We start from the raw sequence: 18,495 nt of genomic DNA, 5'->3' as shown, positions 1-18,495 counted from the left end.
GTCTAGACTTCATGGTGTGTTCAGTGGCTGTTGAAGAAAGAGCTGCTGGGTTTGTGGTTTGTGTTTGTTTTTTTTTTAAACAACATTATTCATCGATAGTTTTAAAAAAATTATCTCAGCTTACCTTGTTAGATGCCTACTTAATTCATGAACTTCCATTTCAGTGCTTTTAAATTCATTAAGCTCTTTTCGAATGGCTGCCTGCAAAGGACAAATAAACTCATAAATGTATAAATGAGAGAGATCAAAATAAGTTCACTTTGTTCTCAAAACAGTATATTAGAAGTGAAGCAGATAGATAACATCAGAGAAAAAAAAGGAAAACATTAAAAAGACTTTAAAACATGTAAAGGAACAGAGATAAACACGTTCTAAATCACATAAAGGGAAGAGATAAATGCTTTGGTCGAATGGCTCAATTTGAAAATGTATCATAGACAGCACAGATACAGAAACCAATTCCAGCTTGTTATGTAAACACTTGCATGTACAAAACCCAAATTAACATAAGCATGAGAAAAGAAAATGTGCAACAGAGTTTTTCCAACACTGCTATCTGCTTCAGAGCTGGACTGAGCCTGGATCCTGCCGGACTACTATTGGAGATGTCTCCCACCTTTACGTGGTCCTGAATCTCCTCGGGTGCAGTTACCTAAGGTGGGTGAGCTTACCTGGAAGGGAAGAGGGATGCCTGGCTCCTTGCCCTCTGCTCTGCTCTGCTCTGCTCTGCTCTGCCTCTGCCTCTGCCCCTTCCCCCCGCCCCCCCCCCCCATCCTCCTCCCCCCTGCCGACCCAGCTGTGCCATTTATTGAAACAATTCAACCCCCTAATCCAGCAGAAAACTACCCACAGGTGGTTGTATTCAGCACCTGCAGGAGACCCAGTTACCTACAGCCTCTGTGGCTTGTCCATGAAGGGAAAGAAAACCAGGGGTGACTGGCAGAAAGAGAAATACTGAAGAAAAAAAAAATAAAAAGGGGGTGACTTGGAGGGACTCAGCTTTGTGGTAGAGATGGTGCTCAACAGAGCTGGCTGGAGTCCCAAGCCCAAAGTGGGGACTTCTGACAGCCCTGTGGTATTTGTAGCTCACCAGTGGGTTTCACTGTGAGTATTTGGAGAGGACGTGCAAGGTGGCTGCTGTGGCCGAACACTCCCCTGGGTCCAAAGTGTGTGTCCCTGCCTTTCCGTGTGATGCTGAAAACATCAGATCAGTGGCTGCAACGGGCTGCACCAGTCGGCAATACTCGTGTCTGTCAGAAATTTTTCTCAGTGGAGGAAATCTAACCTAGTATGAACAGCACCAGCCCAGAACAGGGCTTTTGCAACTGCCACGAACCACCATTGCCTTGACAAGCCCTAAGAATTGATAGATTTTGTGAGTGCGCTCTACAGAAAAGGCCCCCTGTGCTCCTTCTGGACAGCTTTAGTTTTTTATATACCTTAGAAATGTCTGTCAGGCTCTGCCTCCATCCGTCAGGACAGAGCGATGGCTGCGCAGCAGCTCCAAGATCTACCTTCAGCAGACCAATTTGCTACTTAAGTGACGGTGAAGGAGGCCACACAGGCTTCTGACTCGCACAAGGTCTGAAATCTATTCCTCCCTGCATCCCTCATCTGCTGGAGCGATTTTGACGTGCCCTTTTCATTCCTCTAACAGCCAGACCTGGTGAAGATGAAGCCAGAGGGATGGCACTTCCTTACATCCAGCACACAGATCTACCGACAGACAGAAAAGTCCATTACTAAAATCTATTTTTGCAATAAATCTATCCTGTGCTGACCAGTGAAGACAGTTATTGAGTCAAAGCTCTGGAAGAAAATAATGTTTTATAGGACGTTGCAGCTTTGTCAGGCATTTTAGAGTTGATTCCAATTTGTCTGGCTATTTTTTCCAACAGTGGGGAAAAGCAGGTCATCTGAACGGCAGAAATCAGAATACTACCCACAGGAATCAAACCCCCAAAAGAATCTTACGCCATAAGGGGCATTAATATAAGCATGACAAACATTTCTTCTTCTGCTTTGCTGAGAAAATGTTCACTTGAAGAACTTAAGCTCCTTGCTCTATTGACTTCACGCATGCATTATAAAACAGAAGTGACCTCAAAGTACTTTGCCTTAATACTGAATTTTTTACCAGGCCACATTTAATAGTGGTATTTAATACTTGTTCTTTTCACAGATACAGGATGAGGAAGGACCTGCCTGGACTCCAAATCTTCTCCTTTCTCAGCTGAAGTTTCTCCGTGCCTTTCATCCCAGGCAGGGATCTCTCACAGGCTGCAGAACCAGCTGGAGATTTATTACCTCCCTCATCTACCAATTGGGAGAATAAAACTAAGTCAGTTGACTAAGAACTTGTCCCACACGGTGAGAGAAAATGGGAAAAGCTACTTTAACCCAGTATATTATGGTCTGTGGACAATCCAGATGGAGTTTTTCTTTTTTTCAGATCAGTTTATGCTACATTAACTTGTCCAAAGCGAAACTGAAAAAAGCCCTCTGTCAAGGAGAAAACCAGTGGTCACCAAACTATACATGTCCTCTGGTTAAATTATACAAATACACCTGGCTGCCCTTTGCTCTGTGAATAAAATCAAGCACACCATAAAGGAGTGGCATGGCCAGAAATCCTCCTCCTGTCTCTAAACACTGGACATCATGGTCTCCATTGCTGTGTAAGTCCCACAGCAAAGAAATAGTCAAGGCTTGAATTCAGGTACCGAAAATCTTTAACTTTACATGGCCATCATAGAGTCACTGTAAGCATAGGAATCACTGATAAGCCTCATAAATCCTCTTTACTTACAGAGGCCATAAAATGTTTAAATCTTCCTCCTGAGGCGTCATTAAGACCCTTATTAAGACCCTCAGATTATATCAGGAAGGGACTGATACAATTTGCCTGCAATTTAACCCCTCTGCCACCAATGCCAACTCCAGCGACGCCACTGAGTGAAGATCCCACCGCTGCTCAGAGGACAGCTCTGTCAATACACCAAAAACGTGTGCCTTTTCTTTGTCTTTCTTCTGTGGTTTCAGTTTAGTGCTTAAAATACTCTGTAGTGGAAACCCCGAGTAAAGGCCCCTGTTGTAACACACTAGGGAGAAGTTACCTGGTTTCGGTGGGATGGAGATGCCTTTGCCGATGTGACCTGGTGGCGTTTTTGCACCCAGGGTCAGGAATTCTGGCAAGTGCTGCTGTCACACTGCTCTGCTAGGTCCGGCAGGAGCTGTCAGCGTTACGTGGCAAGATCAAACCCAACAAATAACAGGCCCGCCGTTAAGACCTGGCCTCAAGGGGCTTGATACTCTCCTCCCTGTTTAAATGGTGTAATGCTGCTAAGCTTGCTCCTGGTTTCCACACATGTAGGGAGCCGTCTTGCCAAAGGGTTATGCCTCAAAGAACAAACTTTGTGAATGGGAAGGAAGAAACCGCAGGTGTGTTGGGAAGGGACGTCAGGTGGAGCCGTGACAGCTGTGGGACCCACGGGATGCTGTTTGCTGTGACGTAGCTCTAGCTGTTAAGATCACGGCTCTCCCAAAGTTCCTCCACTTACTTTGTCGGCGGCTGTGAGTCGTGTCCAGGGTTTGTCCGCCCTCCTGTCGTAGTCCTGCGCGTCTGCCACTTCCACGTAGTCACTGAAGCGGATGAGGATCTTCCTCTCACGTAGCTCTTCTACTGTAGGCCTTTGGCTCAGCTGCAGGTTTGAGGAAGGAGTGGAAAAAGACATCAGGACTTCACTTTTTCCCTGCAGAGTGCTGCCTGGGGATTTATTTTACTACAACTATCGTTATGATAATAAGAGGGTTCAGACATCCCCAGTCCTGTTGTTTTTATCAGCCTTTCACAGAATTGCTACGTGGGAGACAACCTCTTGTTACAGCACCTTGAATATCATCCCACTTTGCTGCCGAAGCAGCCCGCTGTTCTTTGGGAAGCTGCTGTGGCTGCAGGCCTCGATCCCTGGCTGAGGTTGATCACCCTGGCAGAAATGAGATGTAACACAAGGAAGTCTCCTTGTGCACCGATGCCTCAGGAAGAGCCGAAGATCACAACCACAACTTTAACACTACCTGCGCAGGCTGTACACTCCGCAGCCTTGAGCTGCTGGGTGTGCTTCTGTGCTGCCTGGGAGGAGTCAAGCAAAGGCACTAGGTGGTTCCTGCCCTGAATTATGTGCAAAAGGTGAGGAACAACTTTCCTTACCATCCTGATATTCTGCAACCTTGTCCTCTACCTCCAGAAATGGCAGGCGGGATGACGGCTAGTGCTCAATGAACTTTTCACTGTATGCTGCAGCTCTCTTTTGTGTCACAGCATATTTGACTTTTAACAGTTTACATTGCATACTACAAGCCAAAAAAAAAAATTAAAAAAAATTGCAAGGGTGGATTGTATCATGTCAAGAAAGCATCTTGATTGCTCCAAAGCATTTCTTTCAAATTCCGCGGTAGAATAGGCAGCCACAGTCAAAACTCTCAAATTGGAAACAGTAGTGTGATGGTGGTCCATGTATCGTACACCGGTTACATGGCTAGGGACAGGAACTGGCTTTCAGGATCAATTCTTCTTGCATGCATGGCACGCTGCTTAACGTCAAAAGCAGTTACACATCTGTTTCTGAAGAAGGTGCTAGATATATATGTGCATGTGGCTGTATATTAACTGCAAAAGTTTCACTATTAAACATTTGTAATCACGATATATCAGGAAAAATAATATCCTGCTAACAATTAGTGACGCATTATATCATGCTAGTCCCACTCACTAGAAACCGGTGTTTTGCAATACTTCACCCTTATGGATAGTGAAAGGTCTACATATTTCATAAAATGCTTGAGACTCTATTCTGCACAGTTATTTAGCCTCCTGAATCCTGACATACAATTCCACCTTCCTCCCAAATTAAGTATCTGTCCCCTGCATTTCATCTTCCAGGGAAAATTAAGATTCAAACCAGCCAGGATGCTAAGTGGAGGGTGATAAATAAATCCCACCTTTCTCCAGCACTTGGGTGCTGCTGCAATATAGCTCCACTGCCCCATCCCATCTCTGGCTTTAAATCCCAGCGTGCTTGTTCTTGGCATGGATGGCTGCCTCTCTCTTCTGGCTTTAGAAAAGGTGGTTGTGACAAGAGGTGACAGCAGGGCTGCTCTCCTTACACCCACGGCCCTGAGCATGCACTCACAAACTGGGTTCAAACACCTCATGTAGTGAGTCTGCAGAGCCGCCCTAAAGCTCTGCCTGTGAGATGCTCAGGAAGACGGGAATTCTCCCCCTCCCGGCTGCAGCCCAGCTGTTCTGCACACACCAAAGGCAGAGAAATTACAGCAAGTGCAACCAGGAGCAGAGCTCTACACTGTGCCACGCAATGCCCTTGCTGGCATCAGTCAAGTCACAGCTCAGCAGTTCATGTCTGGTCCCCAAAGCCATTTTAGGGTAAATTACAACATTTAATAGAGGGAAAAACTCTTCCTGGGTTTGAAAATGAACAACTTTGAAACTTCTGACTATTGCAAAGATCTTAAAACTGGACAGTTTTCTCACACCCACCTTCTTCTATGGGAGGCATGAAGTTTCCTGGGGCAAGCTGCTCTGCATGTGATTATCACACAAAATTCCTCCTGTTTCTTCCAAAAGCTCCCCAAGAAAAGCTCCATTTTATATATCCACATTCAAGCCAGCCGTGCTTAGGTCAGCCAAAGAGCATGTAAGCAGTGAGGTTAGCAAGAAGCATGCCTTTCTGAACTTAAGGCTGCACGTTTTGGAAACCTTTTTTTTTTTTTAAAAAAAAAAAGCAAAATGCATACACAGCAGGCATAATTTTTTGGGCCTTTTTAGACAACAGGATAAATATATCTCTGAGCTAGACTACCATGTCAGAAAATCTAGAGGGCACAGTAGATTGAAGCACGTACAGATTTAAAAATGTTATTTTTCACTCTAACGGAATAGAATTGCCTCTTCAGCCTGCAGCCCTGCTACCTACACCAAAGTCACCTGCAAGCCAAATACACACTGCAATTAATAGACAGGCTTTTAACAAAAGCAAGAAAACCAAAGTGCTCTGCTACGCTTGGAGTATACTCACAGGTATGCTATAAGTGAGGCTTCTCTATGTCCTACAACTCATCTCGAACAGGGTTTCAAATTGGCAGGTTTTCTAGCAGCCCTACTACTAGGAGCTGCAGGTTAGCACTGATACATTATTATTCTGATAGCACAGCTGAGTTTTGCTTCCCATTATTTAAAATCAACCCCCTGACTACGGGAATAGAGACTCTTCATGCTGAAAAAACATTATGATTACGCCCCAAAATTTCAAAGGCAAAGGTGAGACTCCACCTTTACGTGCATCAACTGCTTCTTTTCTCACAACAGCATGATTTAAGGGTGAATCAATATTATCTCTATATTTCTCAGCTTTTATCATTTTAGGACACAGCCTAGATGTGGTTTCAGATTAAAACAGAATTTTAAAAAAACCCTAAAATGTCGCATTGCATGGAGTATGACAACACCAACAAAATATGAAATCCTGTGAATTAAACTCTGTGTTTCTAAATGGCTACAAGGGAAGCAGGACCTCCTACAAGCTTTCCAAGCTGGAAGAAGACTTTCAAAAAATGACTGGCTCTATTTCACAGCTCCTGTCAGCTCTTGACATTAGCCAGCTTTCATGTTTGTGCCAATCGAAGTGATCAGCAAGTTTCTACACAGTAGAAGGCTGTGATACCCTGGAACACGCTGTTCCAGGCTGTTCTCCAGGTGCTGTCAAGAAGGCAAGAGCATCAAGTGCCACAGAGGTGGTGGTGCTTCTGCCAGCAAGGTGATTTCGGTGCTGGTATGCACCTCAGTCCTGGTCTTAAACAGCTAATTTGGCTTCCTTCGTGTGCTGGGTGTGCATTACAATCAAAGAAATGGTGGTAAATGTTAAGGGTCACACGATGAACTGAGGCACATCTGAGGTATGTTCTTATGTTCACAAATATCAAATCAGGTGCATCGCCTGCAGATTTTACACCACTGAAACTCACTGCAACACTTCAGCGGGCGTGAAGAACAGTGCACTGAATTATGCGTGGAAAAATGTCAAGGGCACGAACACATTATGAAACTTTGGTATTAATGTGCATTTTTCATTCTTAGGTGACACCTGAATGTAAGACAGACTAAAAGCTGCTGCTTCAATCCCTCTGAAGTCATACAACTATTACTGCATATTATTTTTAGACACCTTGTCTTTGCTTCAGAAACCTATAACCAGCGCAATCTGAGGTACTTATACACCCCAAAAGAGTGGTGGGCAATGTCTTCATCCCCTGAGCAGCTGGAGCAAGAGAAGCATCAAAGAACAAGCAACTAGCTCAAGGTGACCCAGGAGGTCGGGGACAGAGCTATGAACAGAGAAAACGTGCACTGACTCTCGTGCCAGTGCTCTGGCTGTGAAACAAGAGTCCTGAAAGCCACAGCTCATATCACATAGTTCATATGTAGCCATAAATCTACATATATTTACATATATAAATACACACACACACAAAATATATTCAGTACATTAAATCAAAGTGCCAATCTGGTGATACTAAATGTAAAGAGAGAGACAACCACACTGAGTGGTTTTCTAAAAGCAATTAATTAAAGCTACATTATTGGAACGGTTAACAAACTTCCCTGCCTCTTGCTCATGCCATGGCCGAAGTTTCTTGTGAGCTGCTAAGCATGAGGGTCTCCCGGTATATTTGGGCAACCCAGAGCACCCTTAGCCCTGGAACAGCCGGGGAAACAGCTTTGCAGAACAGCCTCTGAGCAGCTCCACTGTAGGTGCCAGCTCCGTGTCTGTTCGCGGTGAGGGTGCAGCTCACCACAGATCTCACCTTGGAGTTCTTTACAACCTGTGAGCTGCAGTCTCTTGGGTCAGAATTACTTAATGGTACCCAGTCCTTCCTGGGCAATACCTGAGAATGAGCTCTGCTTCTTCGAACAGGCAGAAAGAAGATGACATGCTCAAAACTTACAGTAGGAGGACACGATGCAGTTGATTGCACAAGGCGGTGGTGGTCCAAGTGGGGAGAAAGGGATCTTACTCGAGGAGCTGGACCCTTTTTTACTTCTGTTAATGTCAAAGGCATGTGCGTGTGTGTGTCTAGACTTTTTCTGGGTGTGTACATTTCTATTTCCCTATTTGTGAAGGTGAGCTGGTGGAGCAGGATAACCTTATGGCGAGTGACCTCTTCATTTGAGTGTGAACCAGGGCAAAAATCCCTTCTGAAGCAAATGGATTTGTATTAATGCAAAAGCAGTGTACATGAGGCCAGGACCTCCCACGTCTCGTCACGGGAGGTCAAGTTCTCCTCTGTATATTCTGGATCAGTGGAGACAAAAAGGGGCACGTTTCAAGCTTTGACACCACGCCAATTTGCAAGGGAGGTTTAACACACATGAGGGAGGTTAATCAGCAATTATTATTATTATTAATCAGCAAAAAATATATAAAATCAGGAAATGAAGCAAAGCCAAGCACCACCACCAGGTACAGCGGAGGGGGACATACTCTTGCCAGTCTGGTGTTGGGATTTAGTCACATGTGAAACGCTGAGTTTGCTCCATTTCAGTCACAACGAAGCTTGTTGTCTTGTCACCTCATCTTTGCCTGCTCTGTTACCTCGTTAAAATGTTATGGTTGTTGTTTAAGGAAGAAACCAAGGTGAGAAATGACAGAACCTAACTAGCAGCCCACACAACTCCCTCTTCTCCTTTGCTCCCCCCCTCCCTTTGGTGGTAAGATGTAGGAGCAGGATGCCAGGAAAACACCCTGAAGACCTTTCCCTCTGACTATAAATGCGGTTTATCCAAATTAGCTGCTGTTTTTCTTCTCTGACCTTTCCCTTCCCCTGTGCCTCCCTCTCACCTCCCCCCCCTCTGCCCCCCGAGTCCCACCTCTCTCAAGAGTTCATTATTTTGAACAGCCTTTGCTGATGCAAGCCAGCGGAGGTCAATTAAAGAAAAGATTGAACAGCAAGATATTTCCCAGCAAGGCACCAGTGAACAGGGAGTTTCAGTTGTACCAAGGCAGGAATTTAATGGGAGCGAAGATTTCAGATTATTGCGTGGATTTTAAGAAACAGCCACACCTCATCATTTTGGTTGTCAATATTACAGCTATGAGATTTTTAGTTCTAGAGCTAGAGCTCCGGGAAAAATTAACTATTGACAGTGGGGAATAGGAAGCCATAAACAGCTCTGGGGAAGGAGGAGCATGGTGCTGGTTGAGAGAAGGTATAGGAAAAGAAGATTTTTCTTCCTCTTTGCAAACGCTTTGTAATGTGTTCTGTTAATCCAGGCGACGACACTCTCTCTGTAATGGAAGTCCTCGGGGGGAGTTCAGGCTTGTGTTAATTGCCTTGGTGCTCAGCCAAATTCACTGAGGTTTAGAGAGGATAAATTCTTAGTAGTAATTCCCGGGGGCTCAGACCTCCTCGTGGAGGGGACCCACCTGGAACACTTTTCCCAGGGTCCTCTGCAAATTAATATTCCTGGAACGGGCTTGCGGGCCAAGAACCAGTGCTCAGAGAAAAACCCTTCCTGGCTGCCACGTGTCCGCCCCCCCCCCCCCCCCTCCAAATGACGCAAGCCCACGCACCCAAAGCTGCTCAGTGGTCCTCGAGGGGCAGGGAAAGGGAGCACAGGGGCCACTGGATGTGCAGAACCCATCCCTGAGCATCTCAGGTGACAGGCAAATACGGTTCACCTCTCCTGCCTTGGCTGCGAGGGACACAGCTACAGAGAAACTGTACCACACAGCATTTGCCTCCACTTTGTTCTTTGAGTGGCAGCTATTCCCTATCCCCAGTTAATTTGGAGTTAGAGGAGTCTGAGAGGATGAAAAGTGCTTAAAGGGGCAGCTTGCTATAGGTCACCTGATTTTTTTTTTTTTTTTAGATTTTTTTTTTTCAGAAATTGCCTGTCCAGATGATGAATTCAGCTGGGTATTTATTGCTAACTTTAATAAGGCATCTAGACCTAGCAAGGTAATCTTACTTATTACAGCATGTCATGTTACAACTTATCATCATAATACTGTAACAAAATGTCAGTGCTGAAGGAATTTTAAGAGCAGCTTTTTAATGGATGGAGAGGGTTGTTCCCTTGGAGTTGGAATGACGCCACCAAAAAAATTGGAGCCAGCAGCAGTTTCTATAGTGCAAGGTCAAAATTCTTGTCAGCAGCTTCTGCAGAGCCCCCTTCCCTTCTTATTACCAACTACACGTGGCTACAAGGAGGCAATGTGGCACACTTGCCTTATGCTGAATTTACCCTGTGGGCATGTGTGTGCATTAAAACTCGGTGCAAACAGAAAGGGCTGCTGGGCAAAACACTTGCCGTGCTCAATTAAACTTCTGCTTGATCTGAGGTTTAAATTCCTTTGGTAATAAGACTTCAGTACAAATCGACAGAAGGAGTCTGCCACTCTGCTGTAGACATGACGACACATCTGGGACATGCTCGTGAAAGACAGAACTGGGGAACAACAACTATTTCTGCAGCATTCCCTAGGTGGTTGGCATTTCTAGTTGTTATCTGTCCACTTGCACGCTTTATTCACTTCTTTCCTCTAGTGATTTCTGAGCTTTTATGACAGTTATGTTTAGTAGGTGAAAACAAAATATGTCATTAAGACCAGGCGCGTGGTTCTTTCATCAAAATTGTTCTTTCATAAAAATGTGTCACTAGAACAGTTTGCAACAGTTTAAAAAGATGAACAAAATGAAACAATGCTAAGCCATAGTGCTACCAACCTCACAAATGTGGGGGAGAAAAATCTTTACTAGGGAAGAAGCCCAAAAAGGCTAAAAGGTATGTGATCAGGAACAAGGGTATGAATATTAAAGATCTGACTGCCAGGGGCTTGGACTGATGCTGCTCCTGCCGCTGTTCCTACTTAAAACGTGCAAACAAGACAAAGGAAGAAACCTCACAGCGAACTGCTGAGGTCTGAGGGAGCAGACCCTGCGGCGGTGCTGTGGCAGCCTGGGTGTTTTAGTCGAGCGCGTGGCTGTGCCCTCTGCCTGCAACAGACAATTCACCTGCTTTGTACCTTTCCCACAAAACAGCGGAGGATGGGGACTGTACGGCAGCAACGCTGGCTGAGTTAGCAAGCCCTCACTTCTTAGGCAGCAGATTGGGCATGGGTAGCTTTGCTTTTGATCTGTTCCAGCTGTTCATCTAATGGCATCAAGCTTTGGGTTGGATTCCTGTACACGTTTACCTTTCACTGTACAGGGAAATAGAAAGCCTGGTAAAACGCTCTTTCTAGCCTTTGCACAGAGTGTGAGTCCCGTGAAACATCTGCAATGCAGCTTCGCATCTTTCAGGCAGTGCTAGGAGGGGATGTGAGACCACCCCTGCCATTGTGGTCAGGAACGTGTTTTAAAAATACTGTTACTGCTTTTTGAGCTCCTGCAGGCCACAGCAGCATCCTCCCCTTGGTGACCAAGCACTCTGCTGAGACTAAGGCATGAGATTTTTAAGCATGAAAGCAAGCAGTCCAGCTCTCTGAGTGTAACCTTCCCATGTCTATTGAGAGCCTTGAAAGCTTGTGATCACATAGGTAAAAAGACTAAGCCACCTACAAATGTAAAGGAAGGGACTGGTGCTGCTTCACAAGCATGTGAGTTTTTAGGGGGCTTTCTCCACCTCTGGAGATAGGAAATACATTGGGTGAAATAAAGTTTATCTGCAATAACAAGGGTGGATTGTTGGCTATGTATGTTGGGGCATCTGTAAACATTTACACCAGCTGCAAAACTGAATGTATCTGAAACGACTGTTTTAAGAGTAAATGACTTTCAAATGGGAGGAAAACCAAAACCAAACTATGCTGCTTTGCTTGTCCTTCCCTGCCAATGCAAGATTGTTTTCTGCACTATACATCATTTTGCAAGTGCTTGTCTCTATTTAGTTTAAATGCCTCAAGTGACAATCTCCCTTTACAGAAAAAGTTTATTTCCCAGTTTTATGCTTTTTTCAGTTGGAATTGTCACATGCAATCAGCAATTGTTTTAACTTTGCTTTCTTTGTAATGGCTGCAGAAGCCATTACATTTACAGGGAGCAGGGTGAGACCGGTGCTAGGCTCTTCATCCTTCACTGTTCAAAAGCTCTGTCAGTGATGAAGACTGAATCTCCTTTTGTCTTGTTTCAAAATGTTACCACCAAAGTGGTTCCCTTCACTCTCTGTGGACATACACCCTGTAACACTGATGATTTCTTTTAAAGATTTCTTTTAAGACTTGTTTCATACTCTACTTTTGAAAATGGTGCCGAGGAAAAGGCAAACAACTGTGCAGCAGGAAGAAAGTTACAGTAGTGTCATAATAGGATCAAAGTTGCTCCTCACCTTACGTGTTAATCTTCTTTTTATCTCTCGTTTTTCCTCCTGCTCCTCTTGCTCATTCCGGGCTGTAAAAGATTTACAAGGATCTCAGACGGTGGACTCATCAGGCATGCACAGTATGCAACAAAATAAGCCTCTCCATCAGTATATGAATGTTTCAGGACCTCTCTGATGCACAGCACGTCCCTCTGGGGCTGGTGAACTTCCTCGCTCCGTCGCTACTGCGCCTTTTCACACACTTCATATAACATCTATGGCCTCCTTCCTTGCCCTGTGTTGGCACCTCTTCATGAGTGTCACATTCTAGAAGGGCCAGGCAGCGAGCCAGCTCCTCAGAAACCATGACCTCCCTGCCCACAGGCCTGGCGACCTCAAGGGGCTCAGTTACAATACGGTCAGATTCTGCCAGGCTGCAAGGTCAACAACGGTTGGAAAAGAAACACATGCATTTTTTTTCCATCTAGACAATAATTTCTCACAGCTACTCTTTGGAGAGAATGAGGGAAAAAAAGAAATCAGAATAGGGATGCCAGGCAAAATCTGCAGCTCGCTATGAGCTGAGCAGAGTAAGGAGAGGGTGTCCTTCCATCATGAGCCTTCACTGCATCCCACTGGAGCATAAAGGCACATCCCAGGGCAATTCACTTTCAACACTAAGCCAAAAGATCATGCTACAAGCTCTTACCAGGGCAAGCCTCAACCATTATCCCTCAAGAGGACAATAACATCTGAGTACGCTAACTCTTCTTTAACTTAGGAGCAGGCTGTCCTGCTGGTCTTGGCACTGAACTTCACTGAACGCCCAGGTTTCCAGGTACTCAGCACCTCGATCAGTTGGGGTCCACTTCCACCGCTTCGTTGGCAGCTGAACTGCCCCTCACTCCAATCACACCCGCACGTAACGGATGAGAGCAAACACAACTCAGCTCTTCCAGCAAGTCCCCTGTGCCCCTGCTACGATCCGGCTGTCACCCAGGAATAACTCTCTGCAGGGGAGATTATGGACCTCAAAGGCCAGTCTGGGATGGGTGGCTTGATTTAAATTGTCCAACTTTGGACTGAATTAAACCCAAGGGGCAATCCCATGTTCCTCTCTGATCCTATGGGAGAAGCGGACACCTCTGGCAGAGCGGCAGTAACAAACTGGCAGCTGTAACCTCTTCAGCCATGGGAGCACAGGTCAGCAGTCCCACCAGCTGAGTGGGACAAGCCAAAATTAATAGAACCAGGTCCTAATCCAATGGAAGTCTGCCCGTGGTGGAGGAGATGTAACGTTTCAAACCAATGCATTCAAAATTGGGGTTTTCCCCACAGAGAAATAAGACCTAAGCTCCAGAGACCACAGGAGCCCCTGAGCAGGTGAGGAGGGCTAGGCTGGACACCAAGGTTGCTTGCTGCTCTGGACAGCAGAGCCGACAGGTCTGCCACAACTGCTCCCTGACTTCAGTGGGACTGGGAAATCTCAACGAAAGTGAGATAGACTGTGTTTTACAACACGCTTCTGATCTTTAAAATAGCATTTAACCAAAAATACTGCTTACATTTTCAGGAGAAAGGAAAATCATACCGGAGTAAAAAGAACAGAAGACAGCAGGGAGTCACAAATGGCTTTTTAAATGATAACTGGAATACCAACACTGATAAATATATTTTTCCTCTTTCAATGGCTCCTGTCCCTACTGGGCTGGATTCTCTTCTAGTAATTGCTCCTCTAGCAATTTCACTCTTCCCTCTGTGTCTCAAATTTGGAGGAGCTGGTCCTGCAAATGCCTGCTTTCAGAACCAGAGCCACTAATAAATGCTTGCAAGATTAAGCCAGACAGACACAGTGCTAAATAGAGCCCACACAGAGTCACGGTAGAGCTGCGAGCACATAAAATTTAGTTATGGTCATTCAATTTTGTGCTTGGCACACCATTTCTCTGTTTTGTCCTCACTTCTCAGCCCGGCCACCCACCTTCAGGGACACCCTGGCAGGCTGAAGACCTCGGTCAGGTAAAAAATGAGAATTAGGAATGCATTCTTCTCTGAAAACAGAAAGTGACTTTTTTAGCTATTTCTTTAATTAAGTCATGCCAATCTTGTCAAGCTACAAAACTGTTGCTTTATTTTATCTTAACTGTTCAGGAGATGCTCTGTTTCTCTAGACCTGTGTGTGTGAGGGTGGGTGGCTGCGTGCTGGTGCGATTTTCAGACCCGATTTCTGTGCCAGTGTGAAATGTCCCCCAGCACAGACCGAGACCCTCAAGGGCTACCTAAGCATCGTTTCTGTGAGGAATTTATGCAGCCCTGAACGTGCCAGGCTGATAACTGAACGACTAGTATCCACCTGAGAAGTGGCACAGGGGTGGTGCGTGAGGGGGATTGGTAAACTTGGCCAGCAAGTATTAACTGCAACAAGTCTTCACACTAACCTTGCAGGTCTGGACTCTCATTACTCTCATTGACTTAAGTAAGAGCCAGTAAATTGGGTACACTTCAGCGAAGGACCCTTCAAGCACCAGTGTCCCCCTTCTCCATTTCTTTGCTGTGGCTGCTGTAATGCTGCTGTTGGCACCAGCAAGGAGTGGAACTTGTGCAATGGATGCTTTGCCCTTGTAATTCAATAAAGATGACCATCTCATAATTATTGCAGCAGCACAGAGCTAGGCAGCGATCATTTCATGTATAAAGGCTGGCTGTCCAACCACATTCTGCCTCGCTTCTTCCCATCAGGATGAGCAATAATGCGGTTACACATGTAACAGGAACATCATGGTACCAGACATGACATTTGCATCAAGGAAATTTCAGCTTTAATTGCAGAGGAAATCCTATTTAGTTTGCTTGGGAGCTTGCTGGGTTTTCTTGTGTGTGTGCACTATGAACAGGGCTTTTGCAAATTGCTTGACCTGCTTATGCAGAGAATTTACACTCTTCATTATTGCTTCCTATGTTTCTTTTTCTCTAGGCTCCATCATATTTATTATAATTGTCCTTCTCAGAAGTCTAGGGAAAGGACACAAAGTGATGTACAAACCAGACACTATTTATATTTACTTGTTTAAGGGTGGAGCATTTTTATGTTTCCTTTTTTTTCGTAATTATGCAACTATTTTAATTTTTTGTTCCTTTCCCGCTGTGCTTCACCAAAAGTTGGGATGCTTTGGAAATACCACATTACTTTTTCCTGTAATTATGAAGTTGTTTGTCTACCGAGACACACATGTTTTGGAGCAGATCTGTGCTTAGGAACCAAGCTACAAAAATTCCAGTTAGGAAATACAATATAGTTCTGGATTCAGGGTAATATTTTCAAACACATCCATGTCATTTAAGAGCCTTTATTCAATTCCAAAAGAAACTAATGTGACCCAGGGGATAATTCCTCTGAAATGTAAGACATCTTTGGGTCACTACGTGACTGCTGGGCTCAGCAACGTGAACTTTAGGAGTCTCTGCAAGGCACCCGGCACGGGAGATGCTGCCTCCCCGCTGATGCTGGTTCAAACGTTGCTGCCAAAGCAGCTGCCCAAGACCTCCACCTCCTGCAGCCACCCTCACCAGTGCCAGGACGGTGTTTACTGGTCACGCACCCGTGCCAGGTGGTGCGTGACACATGTTTGTTCGTAAATCCTGGGATGACAACACGAGCTGCCCAGAGAATTGGCCTCTGTCCCTCCTTGCCTGAGCCTGGCATCAGTCATGGTGCATGTTCCCTGCCCTCCAGCTGCTCTGCTACCCCCCCGTCAGTCACACCTGGATGGATGTGCCACCTAGTTCCCCATGGTCTGCCCCTGATTTCCCGCAGAACCTGGGAGAACCTCCTGCAGGAGTTGGGAGCAGGCGGTAGGAGCACAGCTATCACAAGGGGCTGGCACCAGACAAACGGCTTTGCTGGCAGCCCCGGGGTTGGCCCATGCCACGCTGCTGTGGCTCTGCTGTCCTGTCTTTTCTCCTCTTTGCACTGACAGTGGTGTCTCTCTCTGTCTTTGTCTGCCATGTGTAATAACATGGACAGGTGAAGAAACCCTGCTGAGTGTTAACACTGTCATTAACTTGCAAGGAATCTGATTCTGAAGGATTCGATCAATCAGTTCTGCCAATTTTCAGAGAATTAATCTTCTGTTACTGGTTTTTATGATCATGTACAATGCAGTTATTTGAACAACAAGGAGAAGGCAAATTACAGACCTACCTAAGGAGACATTATCTACAAGGTACCATATAGGAATACTTTTTTCTCTAGTCTTTTTTTTTTTTTTTTTTTAATTTCTCTGGAATGATGCATTTACTAACTTAAAAAGGGAAGAACTTGTTTCTTCTGATTTCTGTTTCAAAAGTAACAATTATATAAACAGCTTTTTTTTTTTAAATATTCAAACCACTTCAATGTGAATAAAGAAACTGTCATCTTTTCCCTATTCATTCATTCATGAGATTACGAGATTCGTGCTAGGCTCAGTTGTACTGCTCTTGAAGCTGGTGGCAATGTATCTACTAACTTCACTCAGATCAGGGTGGCTAAATGGCATTTTGTCCCTGTAAAATAATACATTTTGAGGATCTACCAGCAAATTTTTGGCTGATTTAAAGAAAGAATTTCAGGGGAACATTTCAAGGGAATAATCCCCAGTCACATTTTTGTTGTTTTTTTTTTAACTGAATAAAGGCTCCACCTAGTCTAGATTGTTGTGGAGATTTTTAGGAAAACTAACGAAGCCATGCCCTAAAGTCTTTACTAACTTATAATGGGATGCTCATTTGTGTAAGAGCCACATGAAGGCTTTTCAGAATGACCAACCCTCTGTTTGGAACAGGATTTGCAATAGAGATTCAACATCTGTTTTTTTTTTCCCCATGGATTGTTCAGTCTTGTGAATTTACTGACTCTGATTTTAAAGAATTGTTTCTGCAGCTCTAGATGTTACTACAGACTTGCACGCTTGCTTGCATTTATGATGCACTATATTATTATTAATTATTATTAATGATGCACATACGGAATAGTTGATGTTTTATAAAAAAACACCCAACATCCATCTAACCTAACCCAAACTAGCCAGCTTCAGGTTAAATGTCAGCGGTATCAGGACTTACGTTTCAGTATGTTCCTCTGCTCCAACTCTTCAGCAGTTGGCCTCTGGCTCAGTCGTCTGCGAAAAAAGTCCAAGATCAGTTTTTGGACCATATCACATTCTCCTCAGTTCTCTGTCTTAAAGAGTTATTTTGGGGTGTGAAAGGCAGAGCAGAAAGCACTGACACTGCTCCATTATGTACTTGCTACGCCCGGACCATGCGTGACACAGACCATGCTTCGCTTTCGCAGTTTCCTCTGTTTTCGACTCACGAAAGACAAAATACGTTATGTCATCTTAGGCATGACTCTCCCACCCCTACCCCAGGCAGAGCTGCTGAAAGCTAAGCTACACAGATGTCTCCACTTAATTTCCTTCCTCCCATGCCTGCTTCCTGACTCGCACAAGCATTTCTAGCCGAGACCCAGCTAACCCTCTCACTGCCCTCTCGCCAGCCTCCCGACTGCGCCCCGTTTGTCCAAACAGCGTTTGAACACACAGACAGTCCACAAAAAACAAGGGATGGCTTGGCAGCGCAGAGGGCAGAACAATAGCAGCCCTCCTCCTCCTCCTCCGCACCCTCGCTTCCCTCCTCCTCCTCTCGTGGCTTTTATTAAATCTTACGCTGAAGGATCAGCGTGACTCGCTAGTCAACCTGTACGTAACAGGGTCACAAACCCCACAATCTAATTACAGATGGGGACCCCGAGCACAGAAATGGTTTGAATATTCAGAATACAAAGCAAGGGAGAGAAGCACAAAGGGGTCTTTGCAAAACAAAGTAAACCAGGGAGATGACATCAGAAGTCAGCACTGTTGGGCCTCTTCATGCTCCCCTCCGAGTCAATGGGAGTTTTGTCAATGGTGGCAGCGACAGGACAGAGCCTCCTCTTCCTTCAGATGTGGTCATTCACAGACGTTCCCAACTTGGGGGCCCCAGCCTCTGCCAGTTGGACCACCAGTTCCCCTGCGAGGTACTGGTAGCAAACGTGACGTCAACGCCGGCTGCACGGCTTCGTCTTCTGCAGTGGCTGCTTC

General features: G+C 45.2%; 1 protein-coding gene across 2 annotated transcripts in view; it reads right to left on the bottom strand.

The window, feature by feature from the left end:
* The window catches only part of PHACTR1 (phosphatase and actin regulator 1), a 301,039-nt gene that overhangs the window by 4,543 nt on the left and 278,001 nt on the right, over window positions 1-18,495 (bottom strand). For both annotated transcript variants that reach the window (XM_056330031.1, XM_056330030.1), the window contains exons 9-12: window positions 17,480-17,535; window positions 12,404-12,465; window positions 3,561-3,701; window positions 125-201 (exon numbers count right to left, since the gene is read on the bottom strand). In XM_056330031.1, the coding sequence (XP_056186006.1) occupies window positions 125-201; window positions 3,561-3,701; window positions 12,404-12,465; window positions 17,480-17,535 (336 nt within the window). The remainder of the gene's footprint in view (window positions 1-124; window positions 202-3,560; window positions 3,702-12,403; window positions 12,466-17,479; window positions 17,536-18,495) is intronic.

Source organism: Falco biarmicus, chromosome 3 (assembly GCF_023638135.1).
Source record: "Falco biarmicus isolate bFalBia1 chromosome 3, bFalBia1.pri, whole genome shotgun sequence".
In the NCBI taxonomy this organism is placed as follows: Eukaryota; Metazoa; Chordata; class Aves; order Falconiformes; family Falconidae; genus Falco; species Falco biarmicus.
Note: the sequence above shows the minus strand (reverse complement) of the source record. Positions and strands in the feature narration are given on the sequence as shown.